This window comes from Medicago sativa, chromosome 7, assembly GCF_051527215.1.
Source record: "Medicago sativa cultivar Bolivia chromosome 7, Bolivia_mono, whole genome shotgun sequence".
Lineage (NCBI taxonomy): Eukaryota > Viridiplantae > Streptophyta > Magnoliopsida > Fabales > Fabaceae > Medicago > Medicago sativa.
In genome coordinates this window covers 30,940,188-30,963,607 of record NC_140755.1, presented here as the reverse complement: position 1 = coordinate 30,963,607, position 23,420 = coordinate 30,940,188, and the positions used below count along the sequence as shown (strand labels likewise).

Genomic DNA, 23,420 nt, shown 5'->3' with positions numbered 1-23,420 from the left:
GAAAAAAAGTATAGTGTGTATTGAAATCAACCTCTATTCTTATATTCAAAATTTCAAATTCCTTCACAAAAAAAAAAAATCAAATATTTTTGTTTCTAGAGAGTCACATTTTGTCATTGCATAAACAACATAAATTTGATGGTTGACATCAAAATTTTCTGCATATATAGATGTGAAAAACAATTTTTACGACGAGTCTTATGTCAATTTGTATTCGTTTAGGCTTAAAATAGAGCATGGTGGTCCTATAATCTATCTTGATATTGATAATAAGAGATTTTGCCCTTAAAAAAAAAAAGATAGTAAGAGGTTTTGCAAATTTAATTGGGAAAAAAAGTCCCCGTGAAATGGACAATGCATAATATATGCAAGATCTGAGGTTCAAACCCGGCCACCACCAAAAAACAAAACATGCATGAAAGAAAACTATGTCATTGAAAAGGACACTGTTATTGCATCACCAAACAAGAACAAACTAGCTAGAGATTTTTAAAACAAAAACTCCATCACAATTGAAGCACATCTTTATATGAACATCTGCACTAGAATTATCCTTTTGATGGAGACCTTAATTTTGTTCCTCATCTCCTTCTCCATGCGTCGTAAATACATTTAGCCAAAAGGAAAAAGCTATATAGAATTACCACGACTCCACCAAATGTAATCTAAAATTGGCTTTGTGGTGGCTTGTTAAAAAAAAAAATTGGCTTTATCCAAAGGTGATGGACCATGATAGAAAGGAGTTCGGGTATGCTCCATTTACTCCATTTAGCTTATAGATGCATGTCATGTGGCAAAATAATAATTAAGGGCTGAGATTAAAAATTAACAAATAAAGAAATCAAATGAAGATTAAACACTCCAGAGAGACAAGACCCATCTTGATGAAATTCACGTGCATCCTGATGATTTGCCATTTGAATCATGCTCTTTACCCAAATGATTTCGCTAATTCCCAAAGTAAAAGACCAAATTATCCCTACGCAACTTAACATGCGCTACGTGACTTAACATGCGCAGCGTGACTTAAGTCACATAGCGTGAGTTAAGTCACGCAAAGTGACGTTTTTAGTTCAAAACTCAGCATGCAAGCCCAAAACACCATTTTTCTTTCCCTCCACCTCCAAAAACCCTAAAAGTGCGAATTTTTGGGTCATAATCTCAACTCCAAATCATTGCAAATCGTCAGAAAACAAGTTTCTACGCTCATCAAGCATCAAAGAATAGGTAATGTATCCCCAAAACTCATCCTATTTTCCTGGTTTTTGTGCCTGTCACGTCATGTTTTTCAGTAGGGGGTAGGGCTCAGCGTGAGTTAACTCACGCTAGTTGTAAGTGTTGTGCAAGTTAACTTGCGTAGGAAGATAACACTAGCGTGAGTTAACTCACGCTAGTGTGTTGCCCATATTTTGAAATTTTTCACCTCATAATTTTTCTTGCTTTGCTTGCCGCACAAGTCATTTATTTATTTTTTCTTTGTTTTTTTTTATTGAGTAGACATTGAGTGGCATAGTTGAAAATGTGGTGGAGGATGGCATCGAGCCAAAACCGGGCAAAAACAAAGCTTCCGGTGAAGGTTCCGGCGTAGGCAAACCAACCAATGAAGTGAAGTTTAAAGTGAAAATTCCTTTTCAAGTTGAAGCTCACATACTTCACAATCAAGCAACACCGGTTCCTACCGGTAACTTTGAAGAGAAGCCTAAACCGGTACCTACCGGTATTCGTGTTATTCAAGTAAACACCGGTTCATTTTTTACAACAAACGAGAGATGGAAAGATTGAGAAGAATTGCTTGGTTGGGTTCGTCGACAAGCGGCTAGGGCGGGATTTACTATTTCTATAGATAAATCTAGTACAATAGCGCCATACATGACGATGCAATGTGAGAGGAGTGGTGAATACAAGCCACCTAAGACGAGGAAGAAACCGAAGCTTGAAGGCACGGGATCAAGAAAGTGCAATTGTCCGTTTAGGTTGAAATGCTTCTTTGAAAAAAAAAACACAAGAATGGTGGATTGCAATGCTTTGTGGAGTTCACAACCATGAGTTGGTGCCAAAGTTATCCGGCCACCTTCTTGCGGGTCGACTAAAAGGGGAGGAGAAGCAAAGAGTTATCGACATGATAAAGAGCTTGGCAAAGCCTAGGAATATTCTCACGGATTTGAAGGAAAGAAACAAAGAAAGTTTGACAGTCATCAAGCAAGTAATTATGCACGAACTAGATGGCGCAAGGGGCAAAGAGAGGACAAGACCGAGTTGCAATACTTGATTACAAAGTTGGAGAAGCATCGGTATGTCTATTTCACAAGAGCAAATAGCGAGGAAACCACTCTTGAAGATTTATTCTTTGCTCATCCAGATTCAATTGATATGCTCAACACTTTTCCCACCGTTTTGGTCATGGACTCCACCTACAAAACCAATACATACCGAATGCCATTATTTGAGATTGTTGGTGTCACCTCTACCAAAATGACCTATTCGGTTGCGTTTGCCTTTCTTTCCTTTAAAAGAGAGAATAACTTCATACGGACACTTGAGATGTTGGTTGGTTTTTTGACCTCAAAACACAACATGCCTAAGGTGATTTTAACCGATAGGGACCCCGCTTTGATCAAAGCCGTTGCCGAAGTTCTCCCTAAAACAGACCATGTACTTTGCTATTTTCATATTGAGAAGAATGTAAGATCTAGGTGCATCACGGATAGTAAAGTCAATGCCAACCCTTCGAAAGGAAAAGGAAAAGTTGTTGCCAAAGAAGCAAATCAAGCGGATGATGACAAGCAATGTGAGCTTGTTAAGAAAATAGTGAGTGCTTGGACAGATGTGGTTAACTCTCCTATGGAGGATTCATTTGCAATTGCATGGTTGACATTCAAAGATGAGGTATGCGGACCGTTTCCATTGTATGTTAAATATGTTGAGGAAACCGTTTTGCCCCTTAAGAAGCATTTTGTGAGGGCATGGACGCATACATACTTGCATCTAGGGTGTAGGAGCACCAACATTGTTGAATCGGCTCATGCACAATTGAAAAGATACTTGAGGAGTAGTGTGGGAGATTTGGCAACATGTTGGGATGAAATAGACAAAATGTTGAAAAACCAATTCGGTGAGATACATGGGAGTTTTGGGAGGAGCAAAACCGTCATTGTGCACAAATACAAAAAAAAAAAACAAGTTATTCTCCGAGTTGGAGGGGTATGTCTCTAAGGCCGCTTTGGGTTTCATCGATGAAGAATATGAACGCTCTAGGAGATTCGGCTTTGCTAAAAAAGATTGTGGTTGTGTGCAAATGGCAACGTTCGGGTTGCCTTGTGCTTGTATTCTTGCTGAGAAGAGAAAGCAAAAATTGCCTATTCTTTTGGAAGAAATACACCCTCATTGGCGAAGGTTAAGTGTAATTGGAGAAGAGGTTGATGCCAATTTTTACGTTACGGAGAAATGGGACGCCATTCAAGAACGTATCAAGAGGTCCCCTTACAAGATGAAACTCTTCATCAAATACAAGTTGCGTGAACTAGGATTTCCGGAGGAAACAATGTTGAAGCCACCTCCGAGAAAAGTGGCCACCAAGGGGGCACCTAAAAGGGTGAAGTCTACACTGAAAACGAGGTCCACCGGTCGAATCCCCTCTAGGTGGGAGACTTTTGATGCTCAAAATCCCGATAGTCAATGCACACATGGCAAGAGTAAGTCTCATAAAACTAAAGGTTCTCGTCTTGGCACTTGCTCCCACTCACAAACTTCAACTCCTACTTCAAAAAAACAACCTTATTTGCAAATACCATACATTTCACAAATTCCAAATCTCATGAGACCTTACGTTGAAGACATTGTGAATGTTAGAGGGGATGGTAATTATGGTTTCTGGGTCGTAGCTAGGCACATGGGATTTCATGAGGATGATCATGTTTTGGTTCGTCATGCACTTATTAATGAGTTGAAAACTCACAAGAGTGACTACTTGCCAATATATGCTACCGAGAGCCGTTACAAACTTATCTTGGATGGTTTACACCCTCCAACAAGTAAAAGTGGTATTGCACCTCCAGAGAAGTGGTTGACCACTCCGGATATGGGTCACATTATTGCTAGTTGCTACAATAGAGCGGTTGTTCTATTGACTTTGCCCGAATTGGGTGGTTCATGTGAGACATATTTTCCAATCCGGAGTGCTCCACCACTTAATGCACATTCCAACATAATGTGCCTTTGCTTGATTCCCGACCACTTTCTTCATGTGAAGTTGAAAGAAAATTTTCCGCTACCACCTCCTCCTAAGGAGTGGATGACTCACAAGATTGGTGATGCGGAGCAATGGCTTTTTCAGTTTTTGGATAGAAACGCCGCCTTCGATGAGCTCATGTCTAAGGAGCCAAAGCCGCCAAAGAAACCAACAAATGAGCACAATCCTATTACTTTGGACACCCCGGAAAAGCCAAAGCAAGAGAACGAAGTCATGGATGAAGATGGAGATTATGCACTATCACTAGTCTAGTTAGATAGGTTATGACACTTTTGGGTCGGTGGGTGTTCGTCCTATTTTTTGGTGGTATTACACCCCGACATATTTTTTGGTGGCCTATTGTGTAATTTTGATATTTATGGCCAATATGTAACTAATATTATATAAATATATGAAATGAATTATTTTGGATCGTTTACGTGTCATTAAGTGTGTTTAAATTATTACGGATCATTACCGGCGAATTTATGAAATTTGGACCGTTTGGATCGTTTATATGTGATTACGTGATTGTGATAAAAACGATGTTTTTAAGTAATTTTGATCAATTATGTAGTATTATCCAATAAACTTCTTAAACTGGCATAATTTGGTTAAGTTATGAATGTGGCGTGATTACGGGTCTTTCTAGACTTATCACAAGTCTGTTCTGTTACTGCATGCATTTAATGCAGTTTCTGTTTCTGCTATGAACGTGAGTTAACTCACGCCAGTGCAAATGGCAACGTGAGTTAACTCACGCACTGCATTACACTAACGCATGTTAACATGCGTGTTTTTTTTTACAAATAACTCAAACGCATGTTAACATGCGCAATGTCTTTCAACAAATAACACTAACGCATGTTAACATATGTAACGTAACTTAACATACGTTAATAATTGTACTAGCGTAACTTAACATGCGTAGAGGCAGTTTGGTATTTTACTTTGGGAGTGAGCAAACCTGTTTGGGTAAAGAGCAGGATTCTTGCCATTTACCCTCCTATTTCTTCTAATTCAAAGAGAGAAGATTTGTTGACATGCCCGAAGCTGAAAACTTAATTATTTTGTCTTCATTGTTTATTACTAGTAGAAAAATTACGTAAATAAACAGAAGGGTGGTGCAGGGCGGCGTTTGGTGGCAGTGGAAGGAAAAGAGATCGTGAATTGCAAAGGGGGTGCCGCTGGATTCTTTTATAATTAAAAAACCCTTAATTTTCAACTTTTAAACTCAACCCTTGATTATTATTTTTCCACATGTCATGCATCTGTATGCTAAATGGAGTAAATGGAGCATTGGCTAAATGGAGCATATCCTAACTCGATAGAAAACATAACCAATGAGAGACATTATTATGCGTAAAGCCATTATGTCACTAAAAACGATGAACCTGTGACGGTTTGTGTTTGTATTTGTGACTTAGGATAGAAGTCTTGCAGTTTATAGAGTTAAATTGAATTGGAAAACATATTTTTGAATTATATTTTTAAATAAAGAATAAATCTTAAAAATAATTTAAACATAATTTTAAATTGAAATTGGAAATCATATCCTAATGATATATTATCTTAAATAATGAATTTGGAAAATATATTTTGAGTCACATCTTTAAAATAAAGAATATATTTTAAAAATATTTTTAACGTAATTTTAAATTCAAATTGGAAATCATATTTTTTAATCTAAATCTTGAACTAATATATCTAAAAAATTGATGATTATTGAGCCCTAACAAATGTGTTATTTATAGATTTTGACTAAATAATGTTTATATTGTTAGCAGCAGGACAGATCATGAGTGTCACTAAAAAAATATATATTTTTTATTATATATATATATATATATATATATATATATATATATATATATATATTACACACATGTATTAAAAATACCTATGACATTAAATGGAAAAAAGTTATTAGAAAATTAAAATAAAATTTTAACAAACCAGATTAATTAAACATTATTAAATAAAAGTTCTATTACATCAATAAATTTATACTTTAACTTACGAATTTTCATACACTTCAAAAAATAATTAATATAAAAATCCTTTTATGTTCCCTAAAAAAGAAATCGTTTTATATTATTTTGTTTTCATCAACTAATTATACCAGTAATTTTACCAAACAATGCAACTAACCGAATACCAATCCGAAATAAAACATAAATAAAAAATAGTTGAAAAGTTGATGAATGCGGTATACATTTTGACCATATGCATCAATATTTCAATATAAGATAGCCTATCCACTGCACTGCACTAGTGCATCTGTCCATATTGAACACTTAACTGTATTCTCAATTAAACAGTAGCTATGGATATAGCGGCGCTATAGCGCTATAACATAACAATTTGAACAAACCGCTATTGTTCAACAATACGCGATTTAGTTCAAAGTATTGTCAAATAACAGCTATAAACTTCGTAGTATTTGACTATACAGTTGTGTAAGAAAACAGTCAAACCAACTAAAAAGTAAATATCTTTTGTTCTTTTCGTTCAGAGAATCTTTCATACACTCTTAGCATTTTCCACTAATTAACTGTTTTGATTTTCATAGCCAAATTAAGAGAAAATGCAAGGGGAATAACAACAACAAAAATCTTCAAAGGAATAAACATCCATGTCTATCCAAGTATGTGAGTCATAATTTCAGTAGTAACTCAACAGAAAGTGTTACATCTCTACTTTTCTTACGAAAAATGAAGTAAACATGAGTGTGATTCTTTTACCTTCTCGGCTAAGGATACAAAAAAGCTCAAGCTGCAACATATGATGTACAGAGGCTACAAAAAGTAAATATCTTTTGTTCTTTTCGTTCAGAGAATCTTTCATACACTCTTAGCATTTTCCACTAATTAACTGTTTTGATTTTCATAGCCAAATTAAGAGAAAATGCAAGGGGAATAACAACAACAAAAATCTTCAAAGGAATAAACATCCATGTCTATCCAAGTATGTGAGTCATAATTTCAGTAGTAACTCAACAGAAAGTGTTACATCTCTACTTTTCTTACGAAAAATGAAGTAAACATGAGTGTGATTCTTTTACCTTCTCGGCTAAGGATACAAAAAAGCTCAAGCTGCAACATATGATGTACAGAGGCTACAAAATATTTGACTATGCTAATTTTAGTGTACTAGATTACTTGTGAACTTTGTCGTAACTGTGTGATGCGGTTCAGATCCGGATTCCTTGCTGTAAAGGAAGCACACATAACCAATCTTGGCCGCCAATTTGATATCGAACGGGCCAGATTATACAACAATAAAAGCGGTTTTAAACAATCTTTGTCGTTGATTTAGATCAAACGATCGGTATTAAAAACTGCAGGCAATTGCTGCAGCAAATCCATCTCCAATAAAGTTCCTTTCTATCAATTGATTTACTTCTCCTGGGAGCATCAGCCAGATTGTAAATTCAGTCGATATTTTTTCTAACTTTCACTTTAGTCTTTTTATCTGCGGGAGGAGGTCCTAAAAAACCTATATCGATAGTGGCACCATGAACCTTAGAGGATTGCAAAACTGCATCATAAGCTTTTAAAGATAGACCGAGGCCTTCATTCTGAGCTCTCAAATATAACTCATACGCAAGCCTTGGCTTTCCATCGTTCGCAAGGGCCTCAATCAGCATTTCATAAGTTACCTCATTTGGAGTGATGTTCTGAACTTTCATTCTGTGAAACCATTCATACGCTGCACTACTCATACCGTTTCGTGCAGAACCACTGATTATTGCATTGTATGTCACTACTGTTACCTCAATTCCTAATGTTACCATCTCTTGAATTATGGCGTCGACTCTACTAAAATTTCCCTGTGCAGTGTAAATTGAAGCCATGATTGTGTAGATATACACATTTGGTTTAACACCAAGCTTGAGCATATGGTCCCACACGCGGAAAGCTTCATCGTAGAGCTTTCCCTTTTCAAGAGCACTCAGTAAAGCCCCATACGAAATTATAGTCGGTTTTTCGCCATTTTCCACCATTCTTCTAAATATTTGAACAGCTGCGGAAGTTTCTGAAGCCTTGGAACAGGCAATAAGAACTGCATTCCATTCATAACTTCCAGGTTTTAATCCTTTCTCCTCCATCTTGTTTACCAACTTGACACCCCATTTCCAAATACCCTTTTTCTTGGCTGCACTAAGAAGAAATCTGAAATGAGACATTATCAGTTCATGTGACAAGTTATTCGGCTTTGGCCCTTTGTCCAATAAATTTTCGTATACCTCCAAAGCTGCCCACCATTTCTTGGTTTTCCCCATCAACCAAATTGTATGGTTGCAGACCGACAAGCTGATCTTATCGTACCGTTCTCGTATCCGAATGTACAGCTCTTTCACAACAATGTAGTGATCTTCACGAGTACAAGCCCACACAAGTCGTTCAAGTTCAGCACGCGTCAGTGGAATCTCAGCTTTATCCATACAAATAAGAAACCTCAACACATCGCTGCTCTTGTTTTCAGAACTAACAAGCCAACATCGCAATATCTGATAGCAAACACGGACCGTAAACCTCTCGAGCTTTTTGAATTCTCTCTCCCAATCTTCACCATCGTCGTCTTTCCCTATTTCACCTTTGCGATATTTTTCTCTAAACTCGACAAAGAAACTCAGAGCTCCATTGCCATCTTCCATTATCCGATACGCCTGCAAGGCCTGAGAATAAGATACCGGAGACGGAGTAAGGCCATTTCTACGGATTTCCTCAAACATATCAAGAGCTTTTTCACCTTCTCCTTTCTCAATATAAATCGCCATCAAGGTATTATAAGTCACAACATTATAGCCGATACCATCTTTAGCCATTTCATTCAAAATCACTTCCATTTCTGCAAATTTCTCACTCTGCTTAACTACACCTAATAGACAATTATATATAAAAAGATTAGGACAAAAAGATCCATTACTCTCTATCTTCCTCTTCTTCATCCAATCAAAAAGAATCATCGCGGATTTCACTCTCTTCTCTTTACCAAACCAACGAATTATAGTCGAAAAAATTTGAAGTGGCATATCACCTTTGTCCTTAAGAACCTCCTCCACATCCTTCACATTCTTAGCACTCTGCAAACTACTAGCAAGCTCTCTAACATCAACCTTACCATCATACTCTTCCTTTTCACCTTCCTCGCCATCACCATCATCGTCGCCAAGCACTTTCTGTTCATCGTAACTCTCCTCGACTCGATCCAAATCCGAACTCAAAGTGTTTAAACCCTCAACAGAAGTACCATCACTCTCAACAGCTAACTCATCCAATTTCCACCCTAAAGGTGGAGCTAAATCACCAACATGACTCTTATTTGGTTTCAAAATTACATGATATTTGAAATTAGGGTAACCCAACAAAAACCCACTTCTAAAATCTAATTTTAAGTGTCTAGAAAACACTAAACTCCCATAATAAGAATTTCTTGTACATTGAAAAACAGAAAAACTTGTTCTATTAAAATCAGTAACACATGAAGAGGTTAAAGGAAGAGAAACTTTAGAGGATAAAGTGTGTGAAGAGTGAATCATTGAGGAAGAAGAACAGATAAAAGGGTTTTTAGTTGTTTCTTACCTTTCTATAATTGAGGAGGTTCGTCAATATCGGTGGAACTTTTGGCAAAAACGTTTGTTCATAGCCATTCGTTTTTTCAACTTAACCAAATAGATAAGGCAAATATAAAAATAAAAATATTAATACGTGTTTAGGTACCCACCGTCATCTTGACAAGAAAAGATATGCCAACCGAGATTAGAGTTCCGACTTTAGACTGTATTTTTGAGCAACTTTTATAAATTTTAATTTTTTTGGGTAAATTTGGAAATTGAATTTAGGGATTAATTTGTACATTTTGAAAATTTTAGGGGTAAATTTATAATTTCCAAAAAAGTTAGGGTTTATTTGCAATTTTGTGGAAATTTATTGGGGTCAATTTAAAAATTTTGAAAAATATAAGGATCAAAATGTTAAATTTGAAAAATTATAAAAATGAAAGTTTTTAAAATTCTTAGCTTTTAGGTTCATAAAACAAATAGAAACAATGACAGAAAAAAAAAGAGAGAGAGAATTCTAACTTCAGAGATCAATTTGAATTCGAACAAAACTACTTATGATGCTAAAATAGTAGAATTACAAAACAAATATTTTGCAAATCTTATAAAGAAGAAATGTTCGATCAATACGTAATTCCTATTTTTTTATCAATTTTTTCATAGAGGGGTATACATAGATGTCCTTTTATGTCTCAGTAGTATTACTAGGATCCATAGACAACGTTTTCTTTATTTTCTTGAATCAACAAACAAAATTGAAGAAAGAGTTAAAAATCAAAGTATAATTCCATTTATGTTGATTATAGACAAATCTTGGCATATTATGAATATGAATTCACATAATTCTTGGGATGTATCTTCTTTGCCACAAACGTTATGACAATATAATACACCTAAAAGTATTTAAATGTCTTCAAAACATTACATTACCTCAAAACATTTCTCAATCCAAACACACTCTATAGTGTAATTATTATGTATGTTTAATTGAAAAGAAATAATAAACAAGAAATAAAATTAATATAATATAAAATAGAAATAAACACAAAGTTACCGTGATGCTTTCAACATCTTTCTCGAAATTCGTCTTTATTTTTTATCTTTATCTTTATAATATACATTTGTCTTGCTTCAAATCAAAAGTATATGTGCCATCTTCATATTCTCCATCTTATTTCATGTTTTCTTATCATGACACATTTATGTTCTTTAAAAGAAAACCAATAAAAAAAGGATTGTGACTCATTTGTTTTTCATGGGCCAATCAAAATGAATCATGACTCATTTGTAAATTAATACGTGATATTTTTTCCCTACATATAGACAATCATTTTTCATCATTTTCATCTTTCTCCTATAAAAAATGTATTGTGTGTTTTTATTTATTGATGATGGATTACGGGGTTGATTTTCTTTTTTTATTTGTATCTAATTGTTAATGCAACTTTTTGAGGGTTTCATTGGAGAGCATATGGCTGCAGATTCAGAAAATTGATTCAATTTCTTATATCAATCCACTATATATTTTATATCTTCATGTATGTTGTTCAAATACGCAAGTTCACCCTATGATACTCAAGTTCTAACGACTTATCGCATAGATCTAATCAAGTATCCTGAAGAATGTTTATGGACCAAGAGAAAAATTGAGAATGTTTATTTGATAAATCTATTGTTGGTGTTTTTTTTATATCTAAAATGATTGTAATGACTAATTCTATATTCTATTGGAGTTTTTTTTTTTTTTTAGATTTTTGTTCATTTCTCTTTGCATTTATCTAAAAATCGTTGGTGTCGTGGCTGTGGCTGTTGAGGCAAAATCCCAAATTAATTTTAAAGATAATAAACTTTAAATGATTAAAGGATTAAATGGACTTTGATTAATTCCTTGGTATTTAACTTGTGCTCTTGAGTGTTTTTACTAAGACAGGAACAGGTTTAAAACATACCAAATCAAAGGACATTTGAAATCATGAACTAACTCTGAGTTCAGAAAGTTAGTTCAGAAGGTTATTCAGAATGTTGATCAGTGAGTTGATCAGAACGTTCTGATAAGAGTTCAGAAAGCTGAACGTTCTGATGGAAACCCAGAAAGTGTTCATAAGCAAACACAGGATCATCAAGAACATGAAGAACATGCTAGTACATTTGACATAAATGAAAGGTCCAGAAAAGTACATTTGCATGGGTCTATCAACAAATAAAGGCATGAACAAGGAATCATATGTAAAAGATCTTTAATGTTCATCCAAGACTATGAACATTAAAGTACTAGGAATATTCCAATGTGAATTTAATCCTAGATGTTGCATTCACTGCACTTCAGTAGTGTCCTTACTATTAGGATTGATTACATTAAAAGCTAGTCTTACAAATCATCCTAAAGTAAGCACAAATGGAACATTCTGATGGTCAGAATGTTCATGTCTGCGCATGCTTCAACCAATGAACAGTGTAGTTGGTGAAAAGTTGGCAAGCAAAGCAAAAGAGATCTTGCATCAGAGATAACCTGACCTCTGAGCTGTAAACAAGCAGATTTCTTTGAAGCATGGGCCTGAAGTTGCAGATCCACTGCTCTCTCTCTCCTGCACAAAGTCCAAGACAGATTTGGTGTACTTTATCCCACCTTTTCCAGCAAAACTGGATGCTTATGGAAAGGCTACTTTTTGGAGGATAAAACTCAAACAAATCTCACATCACGTGCTGAGCAAGCCCAGAAATTCATCCAACATTCATCCATGATGAACCCAGATGAAGAACATCATGAATTTCCAACATTCTGATGAAGAACACAGCAACATTCTGATGTTCATCCTGGGAACTCAACAACATTCTGATGGTCAGAATGTTCACCCAGATTTTCAAGTAAAAGCTTGTGGGGCCCAGGACACGTGGCATAACACCATTGGTCACCTTACAACGGCTATATGAGCCCAAAAACTCTATAAATAGAGATCAAAGGCTCAGCATTACTTGCACCATTGCAAAGCATACAAGAAAACAACTTAATTTGTTTGAAGCTCTTGCAATTCAATTGATCATCACTGAAGGCTTTCTTCTTACCTTCTTTATAGTGTAAATCAATTTTCTTTCTCCCTCTCTGTTATCTTATTCACAGATAACTTCTTCCTTCCTCTCTTCTTCTGTTTGTCTGATTCACAGTCAAACTTTCACACAAATTGTAACAAAGTCTCATCTAGCTTTAGGGGTTCTAAAGTGTTAGCTTGAGCAAGAATTGTAAAAGTCTAAGTAGGTAACATAGCAACAAGGTGCAAGCCTGCTGAGGCTTAGAGAATACAGGTTGTAAGTGTTCAGGTGAACACAGTTTGTAAGGTGCAGGAGTTGAGAAGTTATCTCAAGCATCATAGTGGAAAACTCTCACAAGATTGTGAGGAGAGGACTAGCCCACATTGGGTGAACCTCTATAAATCTCTGTGTGTTCTTTCTTTCTTCCTTATACTCTTTAATTTCAGTATACACAACACACACCAACACATTTACTTCATTAATCAGTTTCTGTGTATGAACTTCAGAACGTTCTGAGTTCAGAAAGTTAACTTAACCATTCCAAGAATTTTCTTGAGAATTATTTTTAAGTTACAGGTTATTTTTAAAGGGTCACAATTCAAACCCCCCTTTCTTGTGACTATTTTATCTACTTCAATTGGCACCAGAGCCTGGTTCTAAGGGTTTGAACACATAAACAAGTGTTAGAGAAAAGATTCAGGAAGTATGTCTAAAGTCAAGTACATAGCTGAAGGAGGATCATCAAACAGACCACCTCTTTTTGATGGCTCAAACTACTACTTCTGGAAAGGTAAAATGGAGCTCTTTCTCAGATCTCAAGACAATGATATGTGGCAAGTCATCACAGATGGAGACTTTGTTCCAACAACCAAAGAAGGAGCTGTCAAAGAAAAGAGTTCATGGTCAACAGATGAAAAGGCTCAGGTATTGTTAAACTCTAAAGCTAGACTCTTTTTATCATGTGCACTAACTATGGAAGAAAGTGAAAGAGTTGATGAATGTAAGAATGCTAAAGAGGTATGGGATACTCTGAGAATACATCATGAAGGTACATCTCATGTCAAAGAAACTAGAATTGACATTGGTGTCAGAAAGTTTGAAGTCTTTGAAATGAGTGAAAATGAAACCATTGATGAGATGTATGCTAGATTTACTACAATAGTAAATGAAATGAGATCTCTTGGAAAGGCATATTCCACTCATGATAGGATCAGAAAAATCCTAAGATGTCTTCCTAGTGTGTGGAGACCTATGGTCACTGCAATCACTCAGGCCAAGGATTTAAAAACCATGAACCTAGAAGATCTCATTGGTTCACTGAGGGCTCATGAAGTTGTACTTCAAGGAGACAAACCAGTAAAGAAGGTAAAGACACTTGCCTTGAAAGCATCTCAGCAAACTCCATCAGTAGCTGATGATGATGTACAAGAACCACAAGAATTAGAAGAAGTTCATGAAGAGGAAGCTGAAGATGAACTTGCTCTAATCTCCAAAAGAATTCAAAGGATGATGTTAAGAAGAAATCAAATCAAAAAGAAGTTTCCAAACACCAACAACAGCACAAGAACTGAAGCTGACAAAAGCCAAGTCACTTGTTATGGCTGCAACAAAACTGGACACTACAAGAGTGAATGTCCTGACATCAAGAAAGTGCAAAGGAAACCTCCCTTCAAGAAAAAGGCAATGATCACTTGGGATGACTTGGAAGAATCAGAACCTCAAGAAGATGAAGAAGCCAACATGGGATTGATGGCTCAGTCAGATGATGAAGAAGAGGTAATTATCTATAAAACTGATTCTTTTTACAAAGATCTTGAAAGTAAAATAGATAGTCTTTTATATGACTCAAACTTCTTAACTAATAGATGTCATTCTTTAATCAAAGAACTTTCTGAGATAAAGGCAGAAAAAGAAACACTTCAAAACAAGTATGATGAATCTAGAAAAACCATACAAGTTTTGCAAGATTCCCATTTTGAGATGTCAGAAAGACAAAAAGAATTAAACAAGAAACAAAAAGGCATTTTATCTATACCTTCTGAAATGCAAAAGGAAAATAAACTTTTGAAAAAGGAAGTTGAAAGATTAAAAAATGATCTTACATGTTTTATAAAATCTACAGAAACATTTCAAAACATTCTGGGATCTCAAAGTAACATTGCTGAAAAATCTGGTTTAGGTTTTAAAAATCCTAGCAAAATCATTGAAAGTTTTGTACCTAAGAAAACTGAGATTAAAATGAAATGTTCTTACTGTAATAAGCCAGGACATAATGAATCAGTATGTCATGCTAAGAGGAAATTTATCAGAAAAAATATGATTAATCTTAGTTCAGAACGTTCTCATCTCAATAGATCAGAAGGTTCACAAAAGGCTGAGAAGGCTAAGAAGATATGTTCCTACTGTAACAAATCTGACCCTACAAGACAGAATGTTACAATAAGGAAAGATCTCTTAGAAGAACTAACCCTCAAGGACCCAACATTACATGGGTACCTAAAGTTTTTATCTTGTCAAATGTAGGTCCTGCCTCAGGGTGCTAGAACAAAGCCATGGTACCTGGATAGTGGTTGTTCTAGGCACATGACAGGTGACAGGAACTGTTTTCTGACCTTTGAAAAGAAGGATGGAGGACTGGTAACATTTGGAAATAATGACAAAGGTAAGATCAGAGGTAAAGGTACTATAGGTAAGCCTAACTCTGCTAAAATAGAAAATGTTCAGTATGTAGAAGGTTTAAAACACAATCTACTTAGCATAAGTCAATTATGTGATAGTGGATTTGAAGTGATCTTTAAACCTAACATATGTGAAATAAGACAGATCTCCTCTAACAAGTTGTTTTTCACTGGATCAAGAAGAAAAAATTTGTATGTTTTAGAACTAAATGATATGCCTGCAGAATCCTGTTTTATGTCTCTTGAAAAGGACAAATGGATTTGGCACAAAAGGGCTGGTCATATAAGCATGAAAACCATTGCTAAACTTTCTCAACTTGATCTAGTTAGAGGTTTGCCTAAGATCAGTTTTGACAAGGACAAGATCTGTGAAGCTTGTGTTAAAGGTAAACAAGTAAAAAGTAGTTTTAAAACCATTGAGTTTATTTCAACTCAGAAATCTTTAGAACTACTTCACATAGATCTTTTTGGTCCAGTTCAAACTGCAAGTCTAACTGGCAAAAGATATGGTTTTGTTATTGTTGATGATTTTTCCAGATTTACATGGGTTCTATTTTTAAAACACAAGGATGAATCTTTTGAAGCATTTCAAAACTTTTGTAAAAGAGTTCAAAATGAAAAAGGTTCTAATATCATTACAGTAAGGAGTGATCATGGAGGAGAATTTGAAAATGCATCCTTCAAAACATTCTTTGATGAAAATGGTATTAAACATAATTTTTCCTGTGCAAGAACTCCACAACAAAATGGAGTTGTTGAAAGAAAAAATAGAACTTTGCAAGAAATGACTAGAACAATGTTAAATGAATCAAATGTTGAAGATTATTTTTGGGCAGAAGCCATTAACACATCTTGCTACATTTTGAATAGAGTTTCAATAAGAAAGGTTCTTAATAAAACCCCATATGAACTCTGGAAAAACATTAAACCTAGCATATCTTATTTTCACATATTTGGCTGCTATTGCTACATTCTGAACAACAAAGAAAAATTGGGTAAGTTTGATCCTAAATCAGATAAAGCTATCTTTTTAGGATACTCTACAACTTCTAAAGGTTATAGAGTGTACAATCTAAAAACCCAGACAGTTGAAATTAGTATGCATGTCATATTTGATGAATATGATGAACATTCTCAACCAAAAGAAAGTGAAGACACAGAAGTGCCAGCACTTCAGAATGTTCCCAGTCAGAACACTGAAACTTCAGCAGAGAAAGAAGATGATCAGAATGTTCAAGACCAAACCTTCCAAAGTCCACCCAGAAGTTGGAGAATGGTAGGAGATCATCCTGTAGATCAAATCATTGGAAGCACAACTGATGGTGTAAGAACCAGATTGTCCTTTCAAGATGCCAACATGGCAATGATCTCTCAAATGGAACCCAAGTCAATCAATGAAGCTATTATTGATGACTCTTGGATTGAGGCCATGAAGGAAGAACTTTCTCAGTTTGAAAGAAACAAAGTTTGGAACCTAGTTCCAAATGATCAAGAGAAAACCATCATTGGAACAAGATGGGTTTTCAGAAACAAGCTTGATGAAAATGGTAAGGTTGTCAGAAACAAAGCAAGGTTAGTTGCTCAAGGTTACAACCAACAAGAAGGTATTGACTATGATGAGACCTTTGCATCAGTGGCAAGGTTAGAAGCCATCAGAATTCTTCTTGCATATGCTGCACATAAAAGCATTAAACTTTTTCAAATGGATGTTAAAAGTGCATTTTTAAATGGATTTTTAAATGAGGAAGTTTATGTAAGCCAACCTCCTGGCTTCATAAATGAAGAAAAACCAAATCATGTTTTCAAACTCACTAAAGCACTCTATGGTCTTAAACAAGCTCCTAGAGCTTGGTATGACAGACTTAGCACATTTTCGATTGAAAATGGTTTTTCAAGAGGAAAAATTGATACCACACTTTTTAGAAAAACACATAAATCTGATTTACTAATTGTTCAAGTTTATGTGGATGATATTATTTTTGGTGCTACCAAAGAAAAAATGTGTGAAGAGTTTTCCAACCTTATGCAAAGTGAATTTGAGATGAGCATGATGGGTGAACTTGGTTTCTTCCTTGGTTTACAAATCAAACAACATCCAAATGGAATTTTCATTAGTCAAGAAAAGTATGTCAAAGACATTCTTAAAAAATATAAAATGAATGAGGCAAAAATCATGGTCACCCCTATGCATCCATCTTCAAGTTTAGATAAGGATGAGAGTGGAAAATCTATTTCTGAAAAAGAATATAGAGGCATGATAGGTTCATTATTATATTTGACTGCTAGCAGACCTGACATAGTGTTTGCAGTAGGATTGTGTGCTAGATTTCAAACATGTGCAAAAGAATCTCATTTAACTGATTAAGAGGATTTTTAGATATCTAGTAGGTACTACTGATCTTGGCCTTTGGTATAGAAAAGGTTCTAGTTTTGATCTTGTAGCATATTGTGATGCTGACTATGCTGGAGACAAAGTTGAGAGGAAGAGTACAAGTGGCTCCTGTCAATTCTTGGGAGAAGCTTTGATTGGATGGTCTTGCAGAAAGCAAAACACCATTGCACTCTCCACAACTGAAGCTGAGTATGTATCTGCAGCTAGTTGTTGCTCTCAAATGTTATGGGTAAGAAATCAGTTGGAAGATTACTCATTAAGGTACACAAATGTTCCTATTTTTTGTGATAATACAAATGCAATTAATCTGTCTAAAAATCCTATTCAGCATTCTAGGTCTAAGCATATTGAAATTAAGCATCATTTCATTAGAGACCATGTTCAGAAAAAGAATATTGCATTAAGCTTTGTTGATACAGAAAATCAACTAGCTGACATTTTCACAAAACCCCTTGTTGAGGATAGATTTAATTTTCTTAAAGAGAAATTACAAATCATTAAAAATCCCAATAAAGATTGATCATTAAATCACTAAGGGCCTAAAACTTACCCCCTTGATGTTATCTGATCTTAAATCAGTAAGATCAATCTTAATCTGAACATTCATCAGAATGTTCAAGAGTTCAGAATGTTCATCAGAATGTTCATACAATCAGAATGTTCATCAGAATGTTCATCTGATAGTTCAGGTCAGAATGTTCATAAGGCTCAGAATAGTCAGTCTTAGATTCTGGGTAAAAATCCTGTACGCAGGAAATCATGGGATTTAATCCAGTAATCTTCTCAAAATCTCTAGCATTTAATGCTTGATTAAGGGTTGTTGTGCTAAAGCTATGTCCATTAGACAAAAGCTTAAAAATTATTTCAACCACTCTCCTTCCATCTTGTCAAACGGCTAGTTCTTTCTCTCTCCCATAACTTTTCAGTTTTCATCTTTCCCAATAAAACTGCCAACACTCCTTCATTTCCTCTTTCCACTCTTACACGTTGGTCTATAAATCATTAAACCAACTCCAAACCTTTCATCACATCTTCAAACATTCTTTTTTCTCTCAAAAATTCTCAACACTCTGTTTTTCAAACAAAAATGGCGAGAACCAAAACCACCTCACGCTCTCACTCCCAATCACCACCACACGCTGCTGATCAACGCTCTGATCATTCTCCACTCAACGAAACTGCGGTTCATACCATTCTTCCTGATGAGATCATTCCTCTATTTGACTCTCCTAAACCTAAATCTTCTAAAAAATCTGCCAAACCAAAACCTAAGGCTACTAGAAGATCAACAAGAATGAAAAGAGGATCTCCATCAACACCAACCACTTCTCACATGGACCTAGTCTCTGATGATGAGAAGAAAGAAAAGGAAACAGCTTCTGAGGAAGGAACACACTCTGAAAAGGACGAATCTGACAAAACAGAGAAAGTTGAGGCAGAACTTTCTGATAAGGGAAAAGAAATTGCTCAAGAGGAAGCAAACTCTGAAGAAACTGGTGAAACTCTTCTTCAAATGGCTAAAACTGCTAAGAAGGTTTACCAAAGGAGGAAGAAAATTGCTGCTGATGCTCTGCCTCTAAAGAAAACTGCTTCTCCATCTCTGGAAAATGAAGAAGTTGGAAAAGAAGAGAATGTTGAGGAAGAAGCCCCTTCCTTGAGAAGAGGAAAAGGCAAGGACATTGCCATTCTTGCCTCTGCTTTGAAGGTTCAGAACTTGGAGAAAATGGCAGCTAGGCCTTTAAGCAGAGCAAAGTTCTTTGATTTTGAAAGTCTCAAAACAAAGGGCTGGAACTTGGAAGTTTTCACAGATCCTCAAGGATGGTCAGGATTTGTCTCTACACAAGAACCAACCTTTGAGGACTTGGTGAAAGAGTTTTATGCATCTATGAGAGTCAAGGAAGAAAAAGGAGAAAAATTCCTAGAGTCCACAGTCAAAGGAGTAAAGTTCCAAGTCACTCAAGACTCTCTCTCAAACATTCTAAACATTCCCAATCAAGGTAAACAACTCTTTAACACTTGGTTTTCTTGCTCAGATGTGACACGTGAGCAACTCATCCTAGAGTATACCAAACCAAACCTTGATTTCACCTCCACAAACCTCAAAGATGCTCCCAAAATCCTTCATAATATGATTAGGCACACCATCTTACCTAGATGTGGAACCTTTGATGCAATCACAGACCTAGACCTTTGCATCCTTTATCATCTTATGAACAAGACTCCCCTAAATCTCTGCTATATCATGATTCAATACATGATTGACCAATGCTTCTCCTTCAAGCAAAAAGTTGCTGGTTTGCCATATGGGATGCATCTGACACCCATCTTCAAAGCTGTTGGTGTGTCTCTGGATGGAGAAGAAAGTCTGGATACTTTCATGAAGTTCACAGCTAAAACCATAAGTCAACTACGTCTCACTTCCTCCAACATGGCCATTCCTCAAAAGAATGAATCAGTAAAAAGAATTGCTGATCAGAATCTTCAAGAAGTCAGGAAGAAACAAAGGTCTGACAAGCATACCAAGAAGGTCATTGGATCAAGTTCTCACAATAATGAGAAAGGAAAACCAACTCCAGCTCAAGAAGTATTTGCTCATATTGCTGAACATGCAAGAGAGCTGGTTGAAGCAAGCACTCAACAGTTTGAAGCCATGCTTGCTAGGAAAGCTGTTGAGAATGTTGGAGAATCTGCTGAAGGTCAGCAGAAAGTTGAAGCACCTTCTGGAGATTTAAGAGTTGAAGAAAATACTGAGCAAGATGCTCAGAATGTTGATAATGATACACAAGAAGTTGCTACAATCCTGGCATCAAACACTCTTGGAAGTGAGAATCAACAAATGGAAGTTGATGATGAAGTTCAAGTGAATGTTGGAACACATTCTGACTTTGATCTCAACATTGAAGATACTACAAATGATCTCTATAATGAGATCTTTCAAGATGCTCAAGAAGAAGACATTCAGCCAAATGATCAGAATGTTCAAAACAATACTGATCAGAATGTTCAGGAAGCTGGAGATCAGAATGTTCCCACTGAGCAGCTGTCAGCAGATCCAAATCCACTGGATTCAGGATCTTTGCCCTCTATGGAAGTTAAACATCTTGTTCAAACTAATCAGAATGTTCAGGTTAATCCGAATGTTCCCTCTGATCAGAACATGGAACATGCTCAGTTTGTGAACTTGTCAACATCAACTATGGGGTCTACTGCTGGGATTAGCCAATATTTGGTGTCCTCTCTACCAACACCAAACACCATTCCATCATCCACACCACCACCTCCTCAATCCAGAACCACTCAAAAGCTTCCAAACATGTCTGCCCTGTTTGACTCTTTGAACACTTTTGTCACAGCCAATAGAGAGAAATCTGAACCTTCTCATGCAGCTGAACCTGCTAAGCCTTCAAAGGCTGAGAAGTTAGTTGTTAGGGCTCTCAGGGTTTCAACAAAAACCCACAAGATTGTCTGTGCACTTGCTGATTGGACTAAGAATGTTCATGCTCCTGGTCTGGCCATTGATCCACCAATCTTTGATGATCCATCTGTCCTTGAGTCTGAACCATCCTCAGATTCTGGGGATTCAACTCCCTGAATCACTTCTGGTCCTACTCCCTATCCTTTTTGCAGATGACTAAAGGGGGAGAAGCTTTAGGATATTATGTCTTAAGTTTTCTAAGTATTAGGCCCTAAGTAGGCTAAGTGATCAATAGTTATTGAAGTCTTATAAAACTTCATTTTTGCATGATCATATGAACTTTGAATTTCTTTTTTGTTTTTGAACCATGTTCATCATATAATTGTACTTCATGAATGATAAGTAATGAATGAATATTGATGTTGGTTCAAATCTGTATATTTTATTTATGCTATGGATTATAAAAATGAGGGGGAGCTTTTATAACTTCTAAAAACTCATAATGGATTATAAAAATGAGGGGGAGCATTAAGATAAATTTTCTTTCAAGCTCTGAAATTCTTCATATATAATCAAAATCCATAATCCTAAATCATAAGTTTATCATCTTCAAAAAGGGGGAGATTGTTGAGGCAAAATCCCAAATTAATTTTAAAGATAATAAACTTTAAATGATTAAAGGATTAAATGGACTTTGATTAATTCCTTGGTATTTAACTTGTGCTCTTGAGTGTTTTTACTAAGACAGGAACAGGTTTAAAACATACCAAATCAAAGGACATTTGAAATCATGAACTAACTCTGAGTTCAGAAAGTTAGTTCAGAAGGTTATTCAGAATGTTGATCAGTGAGTTGATCAGAACGTTCTGATAAGAGTCCAGAAAGTTGAACGTTCTGATGGAAACCCAGAAAGTGTTCATAAGCAAACACAGGATCATCAAGAACATGAAGAACATGCTAGTACATTTGACATAAATGAAAGGTCCAGAAAAGTACATTTGCATGGGTCTATCAACAAATAAAGGCATGAACAAGGAATCATATGTAAAGGATCTTTAATGTTCATCCAAGACTATGAACATTAAAGTACTAGGAATATTCCAATGTGAATTTAATCCTAGATGTTGCATTCACTGCACTTCAGTAGTGTCCTTACTATTAGGATTGATTACATTAAAAGCTAGTCTTACAAATCATCCTAAAGTAAGCACAAATGGAACATTCTGATGGTCAGAATGTTCATGTCTGCGCATGCTTCAACCAATGAACAGTGTAGTTGGTGAAAAGTTGGCAAGCAAAGCAAAAGAGATCTTGCATCAGAGATAACCTGACCTCTGAGCTGTAAACAAGCAGATTTCTTTGAAGCATGGGCCTGAAGTTGCAGATCCACTGCTCTCTCTCTCCTGCACAAAGTCCAAGACAGATTTGGTGTACTTTATCCCACCTTTTCCAGCAAAACTGGATGCTTATGGAAAGGCTACTTTTTGGAGGATAAAACTCAAACAAATCTCACATCACGTGCTGGGCAAGCCCAGAAATTCATCCAACATTCATCCATGATGAACCCAGATGAAGAACATCATGAATTTCCAACATTCTGATGAAGAACACAGCAACATTCTGATGTTCATCCTGGGAACTCAACAACATTCTGATGGTCAGAATGTTCACCCAGATTTTCAAGTAAAAGCTTGTGGGGCCCAGGACACGTGGCATAACACCATTGGTCACCTTACAACGGCTATATGAGCCCAAAAACTCTATAAATAGAGATCAAAGGCTCAGCATTACTTGCACCATTGCAAAGCATACAAGAAAACAACTTAATTTGTTTGAAGCTCTTGCAATTCAATTGATCATCACTGAAGGCTTTCTTCTTACCTTCTTTATAGTGTAAATCAATTTTCTTTCTCCCTCTCTGTTATCTTATTCACAGATAACTTCTTCCTTCCTCTCTTCTTCTGTTTGTCTGATTCACAGTCAAACTTTCACACAAATTGTAACAAAGTCTCATCTAGCTTTAGGGGTTCTAAAGTGTTAGCTTGAGCAAGAATTGTAAAAGTCTAAGTAGGTAACATAGCAACAAGGTGCAAGCCTGCTGAGGCTTAGAGAAT

General features: G+C 35.8%; 4 protein-coding genes across 4 annotated transcripts; 3 read left to right on the top strand and 1 right to left on the bottom strand.

The window, feature by feature from the left end:
• Positions 1–3,295: 3,295 nt before the first annotated feature.
• Positions 3,296–4,501, top strand: LOC146905570 (uncharacterized). Its single transcript, XM_085728576.1, has one exon. The coding sequence runs from the start codon at positions 3,296–3,298 to the stop codon at positions 4,499–4,501; it is 1,206 nt and encodes a 401-aa protein (XP_085584702.1).
• A 2,661-nt stretch (positions 4,502–7,162) lies between these two features.
• On the bottom strand, positions 7,163–9,878 carry LOC146905569 (uncharacterized). Its single transcript, XM_085724238.1, has one exon. The coding sequence runs from the start codon at positions 9,771–9,773 to the stop codon at positions 7,662–7,664; it is 2,112 nt and encodes a 703-aa protein (XP_085580364.1). The 5' UTR covers positions 9,774–9,878; the 3' UTR covers positions 7,163–7,661.
• A 3,648-nt stretch (positions 9,879–13,526) lies between these two features.
• Positions 13,527–17,864, top strand: LOC146905568 (uncharacterized). Its single transcript, XM_085728575.1, has 5 exons — positions 13,527–15,254; positions 15,345–15,483; positions 15,724–15,885; positions 16,336–17,140; positions 17,258–17,864. The coding sequence occupies exons 1-5, from the start codon at positions 13,527–13,529 to the stop codon at positions 17,862–17,864; spliced, it is 3,441 nt and encodes a 1,146-aa protein (XP_085584701.1).
• Positions 17,865–18,978: 1,114 nt separating this feature from the next.
• Positions 18,979–21,483, top strand: LOC146905567 (uncharacterized). Its single transcript, XM_085728574.1, has one exon. It carries the CDS (start codon positions 18,979–18,981, stop codon positions 21,481–21,483), a length of 2,505 nt encoding a protein of 834 aa, XP_085584700.1.
• Positions 21,484–23,420: the final 1,937 nt, after the last annotated feature.